This window comes from Cucurbita maxima, unplaced genomic scaffold (assembly GCF_002738345.1).
Source record: "Cucurbita maxima cultivar Rimu unplaced genomic scaffold, Cmax_1.0 Cma_Scf00025, whole genome shotgun sequence".
Taxonomy (NCBI): Eukaryota; Viridiplantae; Streptophyta; class Magnoliopsida; order Cucurbitales; family Cucurbitaceae; genus Cucurbita; species Cucurbita maxima.
The window spans coordinates 3,279,773-3,300,562 of record NW_019272041.1 but is presented as its reverse complement, the minus strand read 5'-3'; the positions used below and the strand labels follow the sequence as shown (position 1 = coordinate 3,300,562).

At 39.9% G+C, this 20,790-nt stretch overlaps 4 protein-coding genes across 5 annotated transcripts; 3 read left to right on the top strand and 1 right to left on the bottom strand.

Moving 5' to 3' along the window:
* Positions 1–318: 318 nt before the first annotated feature.
* LOC111498568 (UDP-glycosyltransferase 73C3-like) lies at positions 319–3,124 on the top strand. The gene is made up of 2 exons (XM_023149858.1): positions 319–1,242; positions 2,116–3,124. The coding sequence occupies exons 1-2, from the start codon at positions 480–482 to the stop codon at positions 2,874–2,876; spliced, it is 1,524 nt and encodes a 507-aa protein (XP_023005626.1). The 5' UTR covers positions 319–479; the 3' UTR covers positions 2,877–3,124.
* A 1,490-nt stretch (positions 3,125–4,614) lies between these two features.
* On the top strand, positions 4,615–7,471 carry LOC111498569 (UDP-glycosyltransferase 73C3-like). The gene is made up of 2 exons (XM_023149860.1): positions 4,615–5,582; positions 6,386–7,471. Exons 1-2 carry the CDS (start codon positions 4,868–4,870, stop codon positions 7,189–7,191), a joined length of 1,521 nt encoding a protein of 506 aa, XP_023005628.1. The 5' UTR covers positions 4,615–4,867; the 3' UTR covers positions 7,192–7,471.
* A 1,271-nt stretch (positions 7,472–8,742) lies between these two features.
* Positions 8,743–10,812, top strand: LOC111498570 (UDP-glycosyltransferase 73C4-like). Its single transcript, XM_023149861.1, has 2 exons — positions 8,743–9,824; positions 9,928–10,812. Exons 1-2 carry the CDS (start codon positions 9,110–9,112, stop codon positions 10,695–10,697), a joined length of 1,485 nt encoding a protein of 494 aa, XP_023005629.1. The 5' UTR covers positions 8,743–9,109; the 3' UTR covers positions 10,698–10,812.
* A 279-nt stretch (positions 10,813–11,091) lies between these two features.
* LOC111498567 lies at positions 11,092–19,883 on the bottom strand. 2 transcript variants are annotated; one of them, XM_023149856.1, is made up of 20 exons: positions 18,781–19,883; positions 18,569–18,646; positions 18,278–18,479; positions 18,031–18,154; positions 17,364–17,453; positions 17,051–17,149; positions 14,879–14,971; positions 14,670–14,751; positions 14,511–14,570; positions 14,381–14,433; positions 14,130–14,296; positions 13,688–13,898; positions 13,506–13,563; positions 13,319–13,375; positions 12,948–13,193; positions 12,449–12,513; positions 12,267–12,323; positions 12,094–12,187; positions 11,747–11,887; positions 11,092–11,645 (listed from the first exon to the last, which is right to left on the bottom strand). In XM_023149856.1, the coding sequence occupies exons 1-20, from the start codon at positions 19,534–19,536 to the stop codon at positions 11,541–11,543; spliced, it is 2,838 nt and encodes a 945-aa protein (XP_023005624.1). In that variant the 5' UTR covers positions 19,537–19,883; the 3' UTR covers positions 11,092–11,540. The 2 variants fall into 2 exon arrangements, with proteins under 2 accessions (XP_023005624.1, XP_023005625.1); XM_023149857.1 differs by lacking the exon at positions 17,051–17,149.
* Between the last annotated feature and the right edge of the window lie 907 nt (positions 19,884–20,790).

The window sequence follows — 20,790 nt, the reverse complement described above, 5'->3', positions numbered from 1 at the left end:
CATCTCAGCTCCATACACAATCTTACAGAGATAGATACTTTTGGAATTGGGAATCGGAGAGACCCCCTAATGGCAAATCAAATGGTAGAAAATTTGTGGATAGATGGATCCACTTTCGAAATCTTAGTCAAGCGTGAGATTAGAGACAAGTTCCTTTGAGCCTCCCCTTGTGGGGGCGGCAAAGATTCTCGATCGGATCAGATATGGGTACCAAATCCCACCACTGAAATGTGAACCAGATTAGATAGGCTGATGGTGTATCTACATATACATATATATATATAAATATATATGTATATAATTGAAGCAACCGAAAGACGTGGTTAGTCTTCCCTCTCATGCTACAAATCTCCCACTATAAAATATAAGAACACAAATACCAAAAAGAAGATTTTTTTTTTAAAAAAAAAAAACTTTCTAGCTGTTTCTCTTGTTTGTTCTTCCTGTATGATCAAAACATGTGATTTGTAGCCACACATATGCAGCAAAGAGATATAAGTCTGTGTACCAAGAGCTCACAGGCTATCATGGCTTCCAAATCCAAGCAACCGCCTCACTTCCTTCTCATCCCACTCATGGCTCAAGGCCACCTAATCCCCATGGCCGATTTGGCCAAGCTTCTAGCTGAAAATGGAGCCAGGGTCACTCTCATCACCACCCCCCAAAACACATCGCGAGTCAACTCCCTACTCTCCCACCCAAACCAATCACAAATCCAAGTCCTTCACCTCCAATTCCCACCTCACCAACAATCCGGCGTTCCACAAGGCTGCGAGAATTGTGACTCCTTGCCTTCACTTAGCTTACTCCCCAAATTCTTGTCGGCAACATCTCTTCTCTGTCGGGCCACAGAGGATTTGTTCCAGCAGCTGTCTCCCAGACCGAGCTGTGTCGTGTCGGACACGGCGTTGCCTTGGACAATTAAGGTTGCCCACAAGTTTAATGTTCCTAGGCTTGTTTTCTACAGCTTTTCTTCGTTGCATCTGTTGAGTATGGCGAATCTACGAGCCGCAGGTGTGATCGACAAAATCATGTCTGCTTCTGAGTCCGAGGTGATTGTTATGCCCAATTTGCCTGATAAAGTGGAGGTCACTAAGCCGCAACTTATCTTCACTTTGGATGCTGAGTTCATGGAGTTGGCCAATGAAATGAATAAAGCTGACCAGGCTTCCTATGGTATCATTCTCAACTCTTTTGATGCTCTGGAACCAAATTACCTTGAGGAGTTCAAGAAGGCAACAGGTACCCAATTGCACCCTCCCTTCTTCACCCTCGTAGCTTTGCATCACAATAAATAGAGCATTGTATCACCGATCCTCCTCCACCTCCACGTGATATGATATTGTCCATTTTGAGTATGATTTCTAGTGGCTTTGCTTTTGGTTTTCCTAAAAAGACTCCTAACCGAGAGTATTCCTAACTTAAGAACTCATGATATTCCCTTTAATTAGTCAATGTGGGACTTTCTCTCAATAATCCTCCGTCGTCCTCTCCTTCAATAAAGTACACCATAGAGTCTTCTTTGAGATCTATGGAGTCATGCCGGGAGCCCATGAAAAAAGTACACTCTTTGTTCAACACTTGAGTCACTTTTGACTACACCTTCAAAGTTAGTCTCCCATGAAACCTATGAAGCCCTCAAATAATCGAGGCTACCATCCTTTTTCTGGAGCCTTCAAATAAAGTACAGAATTTGTTTGATATTTGAGGATTATATTGACATACCTGAGGATTATATTGACATGCTAAGTTAAGTGCATGACTCTAATACCCATGTTAGAAATTAATGTCTTTCCATAATGGTATGATATTGTCTAATACCCTAAAAGACCTCGTACCAATGAAAATAGTATTTCTTACTGAATTAATTGTGATGTCCCACGTTGGTTAGAGAGGAAAACAAATCACCCTTATAAGAATGTGGAAACCTTTCCTTAGGCGAAGCTTTTTAAAGCCTTGAGAGGAAGCCCGAAAAGTCGAAAGAGGACAATTAATTACATTAATATTCCCCTTCATGAGTCAATCTGAAACTATCCCCCAACAAATACTGTATAATTATTGTCTTGTCAGGGAAAACTTAACTGAATTGTTTATCTACGTTCATTAACAACATAGGATCAGACAAAGTTTGGTGTGTTGGGCCCGTTTCACTATGCAACAGAGACACAACCGACAAGGCTGTACGAGGCAACAAGGCCGCCATTGACGAACACGAATGTCTCAAATGGCTCGACAGACAGCAGCCTGGCTCAGTCATCTACGCTGCACTCGGCAGCTTATGCAACATAGTAACAGCGCAAATCATAGAGCTGGGGCTGGCTCTAGAGGCATCGAACAGGCCATTCATTTGGGTCATAAGACAAACCGAAGCCACCAAAAACCAACTAGAAAAGTGGCTGTCAGAATCCGGCTTCGAAGAGAGGACCAAAGAAAGAGGGCTGGTGGTCCGTGGCTGGGCTCCGCAACTGCTGATATTATCACATCCAGCAGCCGGAGCCTTTGTCACACACTGCGGCTGGAACTCGACCATCGAAGGGATCACGGCGGGAGTGCCGATGGTGGCGTGGCCTCTGTTCGGGGACCAGATATTCAATGAAAGATTGATCGTTCAGCTGCTGAAGGTTGGGGTCAGCGTGGGGGTGGAGAAGAGTGTTGTGTGGGGAGGTGAGGAGGAAATTGGGGTTCAAGTGAAGATGGAAGGCATTAGAGATGCAATTGAGAAGGTGATGGATGGAGATGGAAACAAGGAGATGAGAAGAAGAGTGAGGGATTTGGCTGAAAGAGCAAAGGCCGCCATGGAAGGAGGAGGCTCTTCTCACCTCAATTTGAAGCGGTTGATGGAAGATATTACGCAGGCAGAGGCTCGGGAGGCCTAAAAGTAGTCACATTTGAATTATACAAGGGCTTAGAACACACAAATTTGTAATTCAAGTTTAGTTTATATTCTTTACTTTTTGAAAAAAGGGAGAAGCAAACAATGTTACAAATCTAATGGAAGATCAAAGAGCACTTCTACAATTGCATGGCTCTCCCTCACTCCTATTATAGACTATAAGATATGACATTGGTTAACGGTAGAGACAATATAGAAGCACATAGCTCAAGAAATCATTGTAAGGATCAAGTTCGACGAGAGCCTACAAGTAAGTTACTACACTCCTAATATAGGGTGTATAGCTAAACCCCTCGAGCCATAATGTAGGATTAGGTTGTACTTAACATTTTGTTTACATTTCTCAAAGTCTATCCTTAACCTAGTTCTACTCGCACTTGAGTCCACTTGTCCTATGACGGGCTTGCAGGGGTAGGTCTTGTGTGTTTGAGGTAACCTATGCATTATAGGTAGGTTAGTAATTTGACTGTTTGCATCCTATATGAACTATGTACTAGGTGCACCTCAGTAGCATGCCCTCTACGACTCTTGGCATCCCCTTGTGAAAATAGATCCTAACCCTACTAGGAGAATTCAAGATTAGAGGTTGCGCCCCAACTGACCCTAGTTGATTGCCTGGCCACATGAAAATACCTATTGAATCTAATGTGAACTCTTATACTAAGAAAATGCGCAATAACTACTGATGTTCATGTATATTCTCATCTAGACTCTCTAGGGCACATTGCAAATAATTAATCCCCACGACATATTGTTATGCATAACACATACATATAATAGTGTCCAACATGCTCAATCAATAGGTTTACAAATATACGAGACATGCTGGAGTCCTCGTATAATTAAGTCTAATCAGACATCACAACATATAAGTAGAAACTTTAAATATAATATTACGCTAAACTAGAAAACGAACCAATTTCTAAATTTAACTATATGCAACTTAATTAATTAGGTTTATCGCCATATTTTCTAATAAATATCCGACTTGATTAACTAGGCTTGTCGTCATGTTCCCTAATAAATTTTGTCCATTGTCAAAAATAAGGATTTTCGATTCGAGTCGGTCGGGCAGCCAAGCAGTTCGGTTAAACTCTAATAAACTAGGTCAAATTGGGCATGCGGTTTCATTAGGCAGGTCGTGTCGTGTCGTCTCCTTCTTTTTGTCGTGCGGTGCAGAGAATGCCGTCATTCTCCTCTCTTCTCCGGTTCTTCCTTTCCTTCCCATTCTCTGTCTTTGTGCATTTGCAGAGTGTTAGTTGAACACGACTCTCCATAATGGTATGATATTGTCCACTTTTAGCATAAACTCTCGTGTCTTTGTTTTCATCCTCCTCAAAGGCCTAATATTAATAGAGATAGATATTTTTTTTATTATAAATAGCAGATGTGGACTTTCATCAACCTTGTTCCTCTGTTTTTCTTCTCTTCTCCAGTGCAGACCACCATCGCGCCTCCTCCGTTCACAAAGTGTCGGAACTTCGCTGGCGCAAACCGTGCGCAGCGGTGCTGGTTAGTTGCGTGTTTCTCTGAGTGAGAATAGATTGTTAGCTTCCTCCAATGGCGACGCCTTTCGACGAGAAGGGTTCTCGGTCTGTCTCTGGGTTTTGTTCTCTGTTCCAGCTTCCTTCCCTAACACCGTATTCTTCCAATTCTCTGGTTCGAGCTTGACTTGATGGGGCAGGGAGGATCAGATTATCCTTTTTGAAGAGTATGTGGGCCGAAGTCTGTGAGCCTCAACAATTCTTACGGTTTAAGACATATATTCTATATGAAGCGATAAAATGACGTGTTTCAGTGTTCCACCACCCACTACAAACAATACAATAACACAATTGTCAACAAAACTGTCTAAATGTTTCTCTCATTTGTTCTTCCTGTTTAGTCAAAACATCATGTGGTCTCTAGCAGCAGCAAACAGATATAAGATAGAAACAAACAAAGGAAGCTGCAATCTTGAGCTCACAGGCTTTCATGGCTTCCAAATCCAAGCAACCACCGCACTTCCTTCTCATCCCACTCATGGCTCAAGGCCATCTAATCCCCATGGCCGATTTGGCCAAGCTTCTAGCTGAAAATGGAGCCAGGGTCACCCTCATCACCACCCCCCAAAACACATCGCGAGTCAACTCCCTACTCTCCCACCCAAACCGATCACAAATCCAAGTCCTTCACCTCCAATTCCCACCTCACCAACAATCCGGCGTTCCACAAGGCTGCGAGAATTGTGACTCCTTGCCTTCACTTAGTTTACTCCCCAAATTCTTGTCGGCAACATCTCTTCTCTGTCGGGCCACAGAGGATTTGTTCCAGCAGCTGTCTCCCAGACCGAGCTGTATCGTGTCGGACACGACGTTGCCTTGGACAATTAAGGTTGCCCACAAGTTTAATGTTCCTAGGCTTGTTTTCTACAGCTTTTCTTCGTTGTATCTGTTGAGTATGGCGAATCTACGAGCCGCAGGTGTGATCGACAAAATCATGTCTGCTTCTGAGTCCGAGGTGATTGTTATGCCCAATTTGCCTGATAAAGTGGAGGTCACTAAGCCGCAACTTATCTTCACTTTGGATGCTGAGTTCATGGAGTTGACCAATGAAATGAATAAAGCTGACCAGGCTTCCCATGGTATCATTCTCAACTCTTTTGATGCTCTGGAACCAAATTACCTCGAGGAGTTAAAGAAGGCCACAGGTACTCAATTAAAGCCTCCCTTCTTCACCCTCGTCTTAAAGCATTCCATGACAATAAATAGTGTTAGGAATTACGGACCCTTCACAATAATATGATATATTGTCAATTTTGAACCTAATCTCTTGTGACTTTGCCTTTGGTTTCTTCAAAAGGGTTCATACCAATCGAGATAGTATTCATTACTTATAAACTCATGATCTCCCAATTCCACACCATCCTCAATAATCCTTTCCGCTCGAACAAAGTACACCATAGAATTTCCCCTGAGACCTATTGTGCTATGTCCCTTCATTGTGGCTCGACTCCTTTTTCTCGAGCCCTCAAACAAAGTACATATTTCGTTTGACATTTAGTCACTTTTGACTACACCTTCGAGGCTAGCTTTCAGCCATCGACACTTGAGACACTTTTTGACTACACCTTCAAGACTCACAACTTCTTTTGTTCGACATTTGGTGATTATATTGACATGACTAAGTTGTGGGCATGACTCTAATACCCATATTAGGAATCACGGACCCTTCACAATGGTATGATATTGTCTACTTTGAGCATAAGGTTTCATTACTTTGCTTTTGGTTTCTCCAAAAAGCCTTGTAACATAAACTCATGATCTTCACCTTCATTACCAAGGTCGGATTCTCTCCCAACCATCCTCTAACACTAATGTCATATTAGACTATAAGACCTTTTTTTTTTCCTTTCTTTTTGGTTCAGCTCAGCAACATTTAGAGTAAGAAAACATGAATTTCTGATCTTGACTGAGTTATTGATTTATTTATCTACGCTCATTAACAACATAGGATCAGAAAAACTTTGGTGTGTTGGGCCCGTTTCATTATGCAACAGAGACACAGCCGACAAGGTTGTACGAGGAGGCAAGGCCGCCATCGACGAACATGAATGTCTCAAATGGCTCGACAGACAACAGCCCGGCTCAGTCGTCTACGCTGCACTCGGCAGTTTATGCAACGTAGTAGCAGCGCAAATCATAGAACTTGGGCTGGCTCTAGAGGCATTGAACAGGCCATTCATTTGGGTAATAAGACAAACCGAAGCCACCAAAAACCAACTAGAAAAGTGGCTGTCAGAATCCGGGTTTGAAGAGAGAACCAAAGTAAGAGGGCTGGTGGTCCGTGGCTGGGCTCCGCAAGTGCTGATATTATCACATCCAGCAGCCGGAGCCTTTGTCACACACTGCGGCTGGAACTCGACCATCGAAGGGATCACGACGGGAGTGCCAATGGTGGCGTGGCCGCTGTTCGCCGACCAGATATTCAACCAAAGGTTGATCGTTCAGCTGCTGAAGGTTGGGGTCAGCGTGGGGGTGGAGAGGAGTGTTGTGTGGGGAGGTGAGGAGGAGGTCGGGGTTCAAGTGAAGATGGAAAGCATTAGAGATGCAATTGAGAAGGTGATGGATGGAGATGGAAATAAGGAGATGAGAAGAAGATTGAGGGATTTAGCTGAAAGAGCGAAGGCGGCCATGGAAGAAGGAGGCTCTTCTAATCTCAATTTGAAGCTGTTGATTGAAGATATTACGCAGATAAAGGCTCAAGGCCCTCGAAAATACCCAATAATCAAACTACTTGTAAGCTCTTGTCATACTTAATCCTTACCATGATTTCTTGAGCTATATGCTCCTATCCTAACTTTGGCGTTAGTCAATGCCATGACTTATTGTTTACGCTAGCCTTATTCAACTTATGCATCCCTAAACTTTATACACTCCTATTTTAAGGTAGATAACCAAATCCCTTGAGCCATAATGTATGGAGGTTGTACTTAGCTTTTTGTTTACATTTTTCAAAATCTATCCTTAATCCGATGTTATTGGCACGTGAGTCAACTTGTCCTATAATAGGTCCACAGGTAAGTCTCGTGTATTTGAAGTAACCTATGCACCATACGCAGATGAGTACTTTGACCACCTGCATCTCATATGAGTTGTCTATCAGGTGCAACCTAGTAGCATACCCTCTACGACTCTTGGCATCCCCTGTGGGTGACAACTAACCAATATGTATCAAGTATATCTTAAACCTACTAAGAGTTTACGATTAGAATTGTGCCCCATCCGTGCCTACTTGATTGCCTTGTCACATGAAAATACCTATAGGACCTAATGTGAATTCTAAGACTAAGGAAATATGCAATAACTAGTAACTACTCATGTTCATGCATATTCTCATCTAAGGTGAACATATATATAATATAACATTCGAACATATAAGAGTAATTAATCCCTATAATGCATAACATATATATATATATATATATATATATATAAATAAGTGTCCAACATGCTCAATCAATAGATTTATAAATATACGAAACATGCTAGAATTCTCGTATAATTAAGACTAATTAGAGTTCACACCATATAAGTGAAAGCTTTAAACATAATATCACACTAACTAGAAAATAAGCAAGTTTCTAAGTTTAATTATATACGAAATTAATTAATTAATTAATTCTGTTGTCATATTTTTTAATGGGGAAAAAATAAAATTATTAAAATAAGGGCGAAATTCTTATTAAAATGATATAAATTGGGCAAAATAAGGAATTTCGGTTCGAGACGGTCGAGTTGGGCAGCCGACCGGTTCAGGTTACCTCTAATGAACCGGGTCGAATTTGGGCAGGCGGTTTGACTATGCGGGTCGGGTCGGGTGTTTCCATCTTTTCGTCGCGCGGTGCAGAGGACGCCGTCATTCTCCTCTCTTCTTCGGTTCTTCCTTTCCTTCCCGTTCTCTGTCTTTGTGCATTTGCAGAGAACCCACCGTTCCTCTGTTTTTTTTTTCTTCTCTTCTCCAGTTCCGACCACCATCGCGCCTCCTCCGTTCACAAAGTGTCGAAACTTCGCCGGCGCAAACTGTGCGTAGCGTTGCTGGTTGGTTGCGTGTTTCTCTGAGTGCGAATCGATTGTTTGCTTCCTCCAATGGCGACGCCTTTCCACGAGTAGGGTCCACGGTCTCTCTGAGTTTTGTTCGCTGTTCGAGCTTCCTTCGGTATGTTGTAAGTTGACTCATCTTCAAACCACATAACATTTTGCCATGGCTTCCACTACAACAATTAGGCATCAGAACATTTTGGTGTGACATTCGAATGTAACCAATGGAATTAGGGGTATTAGAGTATTGAAAGAAGAGGTATTAGAGTATGGAAGGTCGGTGGGATTGCACAACAATTTGCGCCCATAAATCCCCTGGAATCTGGCCTCTGTTCCTCTTTCCTGATAGGCGGCCATCGCCACTGTACTCTGTTTTTCTTCCTTTATTTATCTATTATATTGAAGCTATAAAATGAGGTGTTTAGCTCATGCAACACACCTCCCACCACAATAATACAAAAACACAATCACCAAAAGCAAGAAATGAAAAAAATGCGGTTTAAATGTTTTTGTCTGTTCTTTCTCTGAAGTCAAAACATGTGGTCTCTATCCAAACACAACGCATGCAGTAAAGAGATAAAACACAGAAAGAAAGAAAGAAAAAAAGAAAGCTGCAATCTTGAGCTCACAGGCTTTCATGGCTTCCAAATCCAAGCAACCACCTCATTTCCTTCTCATCCCACTCATGGCTCAAGGTCATCTAATCCCCATGGCCGATCTGGCCAAGCTTCTAGCTGAAAATGGAGCCAGAGTGAGCCTCATCACCACCCCTCAAAACGCATCGCGGATCAACTCCCTTCTCTCCCACCCAAACCAATCCCAAATCCAAATCCTTCACCTCCAATTCCCATCTCACCAACAATCCGGTTTTCCCCAAGGCTGCGAGAATTTCGACTCCTTGCCTTCACTCAGCTTACTCCCCAAATTCTTATCGGCAACGGCTCTTTTCTGTCGGGCCACAGAGGATTTGTTCCAGCAGTTGTCTCCCAGACCGAGCTGTGTCGTGTCGGACATGGCGTTGCCTTGGACAATTAAGGTTGCCCACAAGTTTAATGTTCCTAGGCTTGTTTTCTACAGCTTGTCTTCGTTGTATCTGTTGGGTATGGCGAATCTACGAGCCACAGGTGTTATTGACAAAATCATGTCTGCTTCTGACTCCGAGCGAATTGTTATTCCCAATTTGCCTGATAAAGTCGAGTTGACTAAGCCGCAATTTATCTGCACTTTGGATGCTGGGTTTATGGAGTGGGCCAATGAAATGGGCAAAGCTGACCAAGCTTCCTATGGTGTCATTGTCAACTCTTTCGATGGGTTGGAGCCAAAATACCTTGAGGAGCTCAAGAAGGCAATAGGTACTCAATTACATTCGCCCAAAATCTTTTAATTCATGGATTTTGTATATGCACACCTTCTTCTTTTTTTTCTTTTGAATAATTGTGTTCGTTAACAATATAGGATCAGAGAAAGTTTGGTGTGTTGGGCCCGTTTCATTATGCAACAAAGACACAACCGACAAAGCTATAAGAGGTAACAAGGCCGCCCTTGACGAACACGAATGTCTTAAATGGCTTGACAGACAACAGCCTGGTTCAGTCGTCTACGCTGCACTCGGCAGCTTATGCAACCTAATAGCAGCACAAATCATAGAGTTGGGGCTGGCTCTAGAGGCATTGAACAGGCCATTCATTTGGGTCATAAGACAAACCGAAGCCACGAACAACGAACTAGAAAAGTGGCTGTCAGAGTCCGGCTTTGAAGAGAGGACCAAAGAAAGAGGGCTGGTGGTCCGTGGCTGGGCTCCGCAACTGCTGATATTATCACATCCGGCAGCCGGAGCCTTTGTCACACACTGTGGCTGGAACTCGACCATCGAAGGGATCACGGCAGGAGTGCCGATGGTGGCCTGGCCGTTGTTTGCCGACCAGATATTCAACGAGAAGTTGATCGTTCAGCTGCTGAAGGTTGGGGTCAGCGTGGGGATGGAGAAGAGTGTTATGTGGGGAAGTGAGGAGGAAATCGGGGTTCAAGTGAAAATGGAAGGCATTAGAGGGGCAATTGAGAAGGTGATGGATGGAGACGGAAACAAGGAGATGAGAAGAAGAGTGAGGGATTTAGCTGAAAGAGCGAAGGCGGCCATGGAAGAAGGAGGCTCTTCTCATCTCAATTTGAAGCTGTTGATTGAAGATATTATGCATGAGGCAGAGGCTCGTGAGTCCCACAAATAGTAATTTCTTTATTAGCAAAATGCTAAATCCACATTTGAATTCTGGATGTTCTTACCATCTCATACAATCTTAATATTGCTTAGAACACAGTTTTATAATTCAAGTTTAATTTATATTCTCTCCCTCTAAACACTTTTAAGAGTTAAAGGACTAAGTAGACACAAAACCTAAAAAATTATATTTAAAAATTTGTTCTCAAAGACCTTACTAAGTTGGTTGCCATCGAAGCCGATCTACCCTCGAACCCAATTCACGGTTCACCCTTAATCAAATGGAGCCAAGTTCTACATGAGATTCGAACGAAAGTTCCCCCTAGATTTACCCCGCTAACCAGAAAACTGAGAAGGATTTAACTTGAATATAATTTTTCCATCTAAGTCATTTCATAGCAAAATTAACTATAGAAACATCATACTACCTTGTTAAGGCATTTGAATATTCACAAGTACGTATTGGGTTACTACCAAGCATGAATGGAAGGGTGTTTTACCCGCCGGCTAGGGGACTGGCCGTTGGTTTTGACTAAAGCCATCGCCTATAAAGATCGTTTATAAGGCAAGGGGGAAGGTAGGGGCAAGGTGGCTTTGAAGATGTTATATATAAATAAAATGGATATTTAGTAACTAGAGCTCAACTACAGAATAGCCTAAATAAGAGGGAAAAACTTATAAGCTATACACACACAAACCCACTGAATGAAGGTTCAGGGGGGAACAAAGATGAGAGGCAGGGAAAAGATTAGAGGGAACCTCACACCTGCCATGGTCACAATGGAGTACCTTATGACCCGACATGATGGAAGTATTTTCTGAAGCATGGATGCCCGTATGAATGTCACCGTGGTCACAATGGAGCACCTGCAACCCGACATGAGGGAACCATTTTCTGAAGCATGGATGTCCCTTTGAATGTCACCATCTGGCAGCAAGTTCTTCTATAGCAGCTAAGCTGAAGTGAGTCGATTCAAAAAATTTATCAGGTGGTAGAAAATCGCACAATGTAAGGTCATAAGTGTGTGCTATTATTGTATTATTGTTTTTAGTATATACCTGATCTGGTTTTATTCTCTCGAAACCGAATTTTTCAGTCCAAATGGATTCAGCCTCTTCAGCAGCCGGGAGAACAAGGCACTTGACATTTAAGAAAGCTAGCAGCCTCTCGATACATGAAAATAATGTTTGGAAGTAGCCCTGCCATCATTGCACGTAGAAAGTCAAAGGTGTCAAAGGCATTCCAAATAGACTCATAAACTCGGAATGTGCAAGGCGTAAAACAAAGTCAAAGGACGCAGAAAAAAGAAAAGGTATTTTCACTTGGCGATTCCAATAAAAAAAAGATAATAAACAAAAATATAATTGTTTTATTTTATGGAAGAAGTAAGATTCGTTAGTCAGACCTTGCCATGGTTACCATTACTTGTCGCAACCAACGGCAGCTCTGCAATATCTTGGCCAAAAACACGTAGCATTGCAGCTGATACAACAAATGAGCTGTGCAATATAAAGAGAGAAATTTGTAATGATATTTTGTAACAAGGTTAAAGGTCGCATTGATAAGATAGACTCTTACTTGACAATTAATATGGCACAATACATGCCACCAAACTCTTGTCCACCTACATCCCTTCTGTGAGATAGAGTGACAGATAACAACTTAGTATAAATTACTACAATAAAAACTGAATATAGCCAGTATTCAGGCAGTAAAAAATATATAAATGTACATATATATTGAAATAACGTGTCACTAACCCATAAACCATAGCTGGAATAAGATCGCGTCCACTTGTTATATCAACTATAGGATCAAAGCGATCCTGTAAAGTAATGATGACATGATTTAAATCAGACTGCACCCATGGATCATAGTTCAAATGCTGTAAATAAATTCTACGCAACATGTAATTTAGAGACTTCTTATAATATACATATATGCGTGCGTGTGTATAAAGAAATAGATATAGATAGATATAAGCTATACAAAATACAAGGATAGTCTAACATGGATTGGACAATACTTCTCAGGCTCTTCAGTGTTGCTTTTGTATTTGAAGATCATGGCATATCATTGTGCTTAAATTAAGTTGTCTGTAGTCATATATAACTTTTATTTCCGTTAATGAAATCATGTGAGACAGAGAGAGAAACAAGAATGGTATCTTAAATAGTATCGTAATTGAACACAGATTATTGCTCTAGGAATGAACTTAACTAAACATTCAAAATAAAAAGAAAATATAGGAAAACTTACGTGGAAGATGGCAATAGCCTCTGACAATAGCAACCGAGTTTCAGGTGAAGCAATTTTTCCGCTGATAAGTCTCCAACTGACATCAACATCAGCCTTATTGTCCGAACTATTTTTTCCAAGCTTTCTACTGACAGCCTCCAAAAGTGAATCTGGAAGCTTCTCTGGCCCACGAATTAGCAGCTTCTGTAGAGCGGAATGTATCCTCGTACAATCTGTGCTACAAAACCACTTTCCTTTTGGCAATTCCTGTTTCATTAACGGTCATTACAATTTCTTATCCCAGAAAGAAATTAGGACATTAGACAAGGAAAGAAATTGTTGTCACACAAAGGATTTCAAGTAAAAAGCAAGATTGTAATTTCAGTTAATACCTTAAGAAATGCCATTTTGTGGTCTTTTAAACAGCCCACGTGAAATTCCTTCTCGCACTGACCAGATATCAAACGAAGAATTTGAAGAAAAAGCATAATAGCAAAAAACATGGACAAGGAACTGGAAGGAGTCAATACAACAACACTTGAATGTTCAACTAGAAGTTAAGATGATATGACAAGATACCTGATCGCAAAGTATAATTGTGCGGGGACCAAAACCTGATTTGCTGAAATCAGACCCACTGCATGCAAGGATAAAAAAAGAATAACTTCAAAGAAAAATCAACCTATAAGATAATATAACGAGAAGAAAAATGAGAAATCTTAGGGAAGGACATTTGAGAGAAGGAAAAATGCAATTAATACCGGCATAACACACATCCACTAAGATCTATTTCTATGTTCCTGACCATTCGAATGCATCTTTTAGTAATCTGCTCAATAGGGTCAACTCCATATACCCTTCCGGCTGCAACAGCATTGGCATTATGCTCAAAAAACTTCTCACTTTGGAACATATTCTGGCAAAATTTACAATACCAATCACCACGGGGAATACTTGATAATGATGCACATTCTGCACAAATGAATGGAACTGCAAATCAAAAACTTTACTCTGGAAAACTGACCATTATTCAATGAATTGAACGAGGCAAGGAGGCCAATTAACAACACATAAGCTTATAAACTGTTCACTATTTAACACACACACACACACCCAAAAAAAACGTTTATACTGGAGAAGAGTTAACAGAAAAAACACTGCACTTAAAATTGTCTAATCAAAGTACTCTTTATTATGATTCACCTTTGTGAAATGCCCTTGGGCAGCCATCACAAAGCAAAAGATTGCCACCATCTAGACATATTATGCATAAGTCATCATTATCCTTGGCAGAATATTTGCGCCCTTTGGAGAGAGAGATTGCTAATTCATGCAGAGAAACCCCATTCGATGTGTAAATGTATGCATAGCTGCCAAACAAAACCCATCAGTCATTGGAAAACCTAGTAATGAATAGTTTGAGCAGCCATAAATCTAAAGGAAAATATGCTCACGGTTTCTTGCGAGAAGACCAACCCGCATGAACTTCAAATTGTGAAGGACTAACCTGCAAACATAACGTATAAACAAAATTTTCAGAAAACTACTCATGAATTTGGGAGCACAAGAAAGTAAAGGTTTTACCACACAATTGCAGCAGCAACATAAAATTCCAGACCCCTTCTTATAACCCTGGAGTAATTTCTGTGCGTAGATAGAAGGTATAAATCACTATACACATCAATAAACTTTAGTAATACTTGAATAGTTACACAGATAAGCATGCAGATCTCTCTTAACTACCTGTCCCCTGGCAAAATATGCTACTTCAGTACCATCAGGCAATCCGTCTTCCTCAAAAACCAACTTATGCAACCTCTGATCTCTTAAGAGAAAAAGTATTCAAAGGTAAAGTGAATAAAATATTTATCAAGCCTATGTCCATAATATGGAAACAGATGAAGATTTGTCACTGGGAATTAAAAATTAAAAAAATGATAAAAACAACTAACTTCGTTGTTATTTTCCACTGATTTTTAGCTAATGAAGAACTACACTTTGAAGCACTTTGGGAGGATTTTGACATTGAGGCTGGTTTCAATGACCTGAAATTTAAAATAAAGAAGACATAAAAAAGATAATATTTGACAGAAAAATGGTTCTGCGGATTTTGGTGGATTAAAACAGACTAAGCCAGACCATGACAAACAAGATTCTCCACCGTGACTCATGAGAGAATACTATGCAAATACAAACAGCCTCCATTTATTTATGTTCAAAACTTCCTAAGACGACCTAAATGTAGCTATCTGTAGCCTTTAAAAGTTGAAGCTAACAATTAAATCCAAAAATGTTTATTGACAGATTAATAAAAGTAACTATAACTGATAATTTAATTAAACTTATCTATTATCTATTATATTAAAATAACCATGTCAGACTAATCCTGACATGGTCCGGTCAATGATGAAGAGCAAAGGAATGTTGAAGGAGTTTTGGGCAAAAGCATAATTGTGTGTGGTTTATGTGCAAAATTGATGTCCTCGTGTGAAATTAGGAGATCGGGCATCGCAAGAAGCATGGAGTGGACAAAAATCTATGGTGTCTCATTTAATGGTGTTCGGAAGTGTAAACTACACGCATGTACTAGATCAAAGGAGAACTAAGTTAGATGACAAAAGTAAGAGGTACATCTTTATCAGCTATGATGAGAATACCAAAGACTATAAGTTGTTTGATCTAATAGAGAAGAAGTGGTGATCAACCGAGATGTGCAGGTGAATGAGTCTAGTTCATGGGATTGGAAAAAATCCACTGAGGTGGTAATCAAGGAAAAAGAATCATCTGCACCAGCTAATACTCCATCAATGGTCGATAATAAGGGTGAGCCTAGACATGCAAGGATGCGCACCATGCAAGACTTGTACGACTTGAGAAGTGAGGTACATTTAATTTGTCTTTTGGTGGATGCTGAAATAATCACTTTTAAAGAAGCTATACGAGATGAGAAGTGGCAAGCAGCCATCGATTGAAACCAAATGTGGGAGCTGGTCGAATTGCCAAAAGGATGTTAATCCATTGGAATAAAGTGGGTGTACAAGAAGAAGATGAATGCTCAAGGTAGAATAGATCGGTACAAGCAAGGCTCGTTGCAAAGGTCTATCAACAAAAGTCAAGGATAGGGTATGGTGAAGACAAGAAGTCGACTAGGCATGAAGGATGGAAGAGAATGAAGTTGAAGGAAGGGAGTGAATGAATAAACTTAATTCATCATTAATTATATGGGTGCACATGGACAGATTTTGAATAGAAAATTCATTGGAAACATATTTGAGTTAGATTCATTACATTATAAATGTATTAGATTATTCATGAATCACCATCACGATAGTACATGTATAAGTCAGATTTGTTATTTAACATTTGGAACATATATAGTCATAGAAGATGTTCCAAAAGGCCTATATAAGGACCACCTAGGTAGAGATTTAAAATAAAAATAAAAATAAAAAAACAAAGAACTTAAGAAAAGAATACATCTCTGAGTGTTGAGAGAATTATGGCCCCTTTACATAAAAATTTTACGCTGCTCCAACGGTTTTATACCATTGGGATGAAGATGATGGAAACTACCTAAAAGGTTCGAAATGTTAGATCTAACAAAAAAGAAAAATTATGATGGTCACTCCACCTCAACTCATTCAACTCCAATTGCTATACATGGCCATCATACCTCCCTAGAAGGAATCAATGCCTCAGATCAAACTAATGCAGTAGGTTTGTGTGTTACAATGGATTAAGCCAAACCCATGGGAAACAAGGAGAAATTTCCAAAATGAGAGAAGGCTATCTAAAAACACTTAATTCATTCACGTTCAGACCTTCTAAAGAAAACCTAAATTCGGCTGTTTTAAGCTTACAAGAAAATTAAAATATAAAAGAACCATAAAATATTCAACGAAGTAATAGAAGAATTAAACTGAACCAATATACTAGATAAAAATAAGCAACTAGTTTGATTATGTATTATTACTTCCTACACAGAAATATGAAACCTCAATAACATTAATTTTCCATTTTACAAACAAGTACAAGCTACAGTAAAAGTTAAAGATATTTTTTAAAAAATCAAGTAAAATATCAAAGTGGGTAAAAACAATAATCTGGAGACAAACTGCACTAACTTTTTTCTCATCTTCAATGCACTCTTGTACTTTGAAGGGACACGCAAGGGTGCGCTTTTGGAAGACCTTGAGATGGAAATGTATTCGGACAATTTTGACCTGAAAGTTATACCAGTGATTGAGCTTGAAAAGCTATTAAAGTTGAGCACCTCAGAAAAAGAAATAGGATGCTGCTATCTTAATGGAAAGGCATTAAATTTTACTTCAACCACCAAACATGCCAGGGAGAAACAGAAAGGAAGTGGAATTATAAAAAAGAAAAAAGTTTAGCCAGTAGTGATGGTAAAATAGCACGAGACAAAATGATACTAACTTTGCTTTTATCTCCCATTTACGTTTATATCGTGAAGGGATATGTACTGGAGCACTTCCAGGTGATTTTGATGTGGTAGGCTCTGTTGACCTGAAAAACAAAACTAGTTTTAAAGAAATAACATCTTAAAGATACTGAAGAAAAAAAAATTCTGCCCTTTTTGTGCATTCATGATTTAAATTGTAATAAATTTACAGAATTCACACTTTTTAGTTAATGGCGCCAAAAGTTACACTGTTGAAGAAATTACATCAGTCTTACATGCATTAATAATCCCAGCTTTATTTATAAGCGCTACATCACCCATTTTTTACTTATAAATTTTACTATCTGATTAGAGTTCTCCACGGCTTGAACTTGCAAAGAAGATACTTCGGGTAACAGTTCATGCAATTAGCCGTCATGGAGAGTTATTACATAAAGATATAACTGGATACGATGCCATAGTAGAAGACATGCCAGGGAAGAATACAAAATTCTAAATTAATTTTCCAGAACCCATAACATGCAACGAAGCAATTGGGCTCGGGCAATAGAAAAGGGTCGAAATAAAATGATGAATCCGCACCCATGATAATACAATCATAACTACACGAGCATAGAATAGGAAAAATCTTATTCCAGAGAACAGGGAGACAACTGAAGTTGAAAGAAGTATATACCGTACCTCAGTTTCTTATTAATTGGGGAAGTGGGGGGAGTTGCCAATGACGGCGTACACTGAGATCGCTTTGATTCCTCGCATGAAGAGCATAAAGGTCCCACTTGTCCAATGGATGAAGGAAAGCATCCTAGACATCGTAAAACACAGAAATTATCAAACAGATTATAATTCTTATAAACTACTGGGTTTTGGTTGTGCCTTATTATGACGCCTGCTAGTGGCGACAAACATTAGAAAACCAGAATTTCACCTTTACAATCTCTACACGTAAAATATTTTTCTTCTGGAGAAGAGCTAATCAGATTTTGAATAGTGACCTCAAGTGTCTGCCTACTTCCCTTGCATGCTCTCAACAGGTCGAGAAGGCTCTTCCCGTTCTCAAGACATATGTACTGAGCTGCTCGTTTATATTGTTTACAAGCGTGAATCTCAAATTGCGAAGGAGGAATTACCTAGATTGAAGAAGAAGAAGAAAAATTCAGAAAACACTAGCAAAAATCATTTGAAGATTTCCCATGTTAAATCCAAAGAGATTACATACCCTGCATCCATTGCAGGACGAGCATGTGCACAAAATCCCACCATCTTTAATTGTACCGCGCAGACCGTAATCATGTGCCTGAGATCAAAATGCAGCACGTAGATAAACCCAGTTCCCAAATATGTATCACATGCAAAATTCTAAATGATTAAACATACTGTGAAGTAAAAATTTAGAATTGGAGAGGTTCATTGAGCAAAAAGCCAACCAACCTTCTTTACACCCATGTAGATGACACGGACACCCTCGAGCAAACCAGTATCAAAGAGCTCCCTCACAGTCATTGGCCGCTTATTCAATGCAATCTTTTTCGACATCTTTAATTCCAACTTATTCTTCGGAGTTGACAGAGAGTTGACTGTTTCAATTGTTTCCCCGACCACGCCTGAAATAACTTCGTCTTTAACAGAGCTTATTGTAATTGAGGGGCCCTCCTCGGGCTCAACCTTCGGTTTTAATGACGAGCGCGTAAACCGCTTAACTCCCCACCCGGGCAAATTCTCTTCAACTTCTCTCGCCTCTGCCATAGCCAAAGGACACCCCTCGGCCCCTTCTTCCTTATCGGCAGATTTTTCCACCGCCCCATGAGACTCCTTCTCACAAACAGAACTCACAGGATTGCAATTTGATTTATCTAAGCCTATAGTCTTAATTTGAACCTCCTCAGTCCTACTGCCCTTCCCAACTTCCAAGCTTCCAGGAATTTCAATCTTCACCGCGCTATTACAATTGTTTCTAATTTGATTATCCAGCCCGCTGTACACATTGATCTGAGACCTCCTTACCCTCGTATACACAATCAAACCATTCACAACACAGCCTTTAAATCTCTTACAGCCACCACTTCTAGCAGCTTCATCTAAATAACTACTCGACCTCGCCTCAACTAGAGTCTCACTACGAGTATGCCCAAGAGTCTCCTCAAGCTGAGACTGAACCTCCAAAGCAAAAGCTAACTCCCGCTTCATACCTAATGATAATCAGTCCTCAAACTAGAAATCGACAAAAATTACGAACCTCTAACTTCTAGAATTCGAAAAGCAACCTCGTGAACAGCGAATGTAGCAGCGGATCGCAAGTACCGGCAAGAGCAGACATGGAGAAAGAGAGAGAGATCGGAAGAAACTGAAGTTAGGGTTTTGATGAGGTATGGTTAATGGAAAGTGAAGGAGGAAATAGAGAAGAAGGAGTACGAAGAAGCATCTATGGAAATTGAAGACGAACCGACGCAGTGTGAGAGTGAAACAATGGAGAAGGAAGGATAAAGATGGAGGCCTGCACAGAGACGGGCAGAAAGGGCAGATGGGGCAGAGTTTGTAATTACGCAATTTTATGTTATACGGACTCCAAGGGGAAAATAATGGACCAATACGTCGTCGTCACAGCCCTGGGCCGGCCCAGTCTCTCCATTTGCTAAGACGAACCTTTATTACTCCCAAGTGAACCCGGTTCATGATACTTGTGAGCCGAACCAAGGAATACATAAACGACTTTCTTGGAACCATGATCGACCTGAGAATTGTCTAGAGCTTCTTGGCCCGCGTGTCCGAAACTACTCTCTCTATCATCTATTCCTCGGTTGAGATTACCCAGTTGAGTCAAGTCGGCTTCGTTTCCTCGGCTCTAAACTGTTTGGTTAGTTCTCCTTCATTTGAACATCTACTCCTTTATGTTCTTACTCGTTATTCTCCTCTCGCTATCGGTAAAGTAATTAGTATCTTGCCTTTGATGCATTTGGAATTTGTCTTTTATCAAAATTGAAAAAAAGTAGTGCTTACTGCTTTTATGATTATATTACTAATTTTAGTTAATGCTTAAATATATAAATCAATTTTGTACTTTTGGAGTAGAAATTCTGATGTGTCTGAATTGATTTAGCTGGCAGTGTATAAATCATATTTGGGTTACAAACTATTTTATTTCAATCTTGCCATTTTTTTTAATTTTAAAAACTTATTAGTATGTTATTTGTGTTTAAGAGTGAAATATTTAGTTTCCAAATAGAAGGTTTAGTTGAACCTTAATTTCTAATTAGGCACAAAAATGTAATTTTTAAATGAGTTAATGTAAATCTCAAAAACCAAAAATGAAAAATTTAAAATCCCAGGAACTAATACAAACTAAATTCAAATTTAAAATCAAAAAACAAAAAGAGTATTCATCTCAAAATGGTAAAGAAGCTTTTGCTATTAAAAAAAAAAAAAAAAAAAAAAAAAAAAAAA

Coding starts and splice junctions, on each gene's coding strand:
- LOC111498568 (XM_023149858.1), top strand. CDS start 480: ATGCAGCAAAGAGATATAAGTCTGTGTACCAAGAGCTCACAGGCTATC. Junction 1,243..2,115: donor GGAGTTCAAGAAGGCAACAG/GTACCCAATTGC, acceptor TTAACAACATAG/GATCAGACAAAGTTTGGTGT.
- LOC111498569 (XM_023149860.1), top strand. CDS start 4,868: ATGGCTTCCAAATCCAAGCAACCACCGCACTTCCTTCTCATCCCACTC. Junction 5,583..6,385: donor GGAGTTAAAGAAGGCCACAG/GTACTCAATTAA, acceptor TTAACAACATAG/GATCAGAAAAACTTTGGTGT.
- LOC111498570 (XM_023149861.1), top strand. CDS start 9,110: ATGGCTTCCAAATCCAAGCAACCACCTCATTTCCTTCTCATCCCACTC. Junction 9,825..9,927: donor GGAGCTCAAGAAGGCAATAG/GTACTCAATTAC, acceptor TTAACAATATAG/GATCAGAGAAAGTTTGGTGT.
- LOC111498567 (XM_023149856.1), bottom strand. CDS start 19,536: ATGAAGCGGGAGTTAGCTTTTGCTTTGGAGGTTCAGTCTCAGCTTGAG. Junction 17,454..18,030: donor CCAATTAATAAGAAACTGAG/GTACGGTATATA, acceptor TTTGTTTTTCAG/GTCAACAGAGCCTACCACAT. Junction 13,564..13,687: donor AGTGGATGTGTGTTATGCCG/GTATTAATTGCA, acceptor CCTTGCATGCAG/TGGGTCTGATTTCAGCAAAT.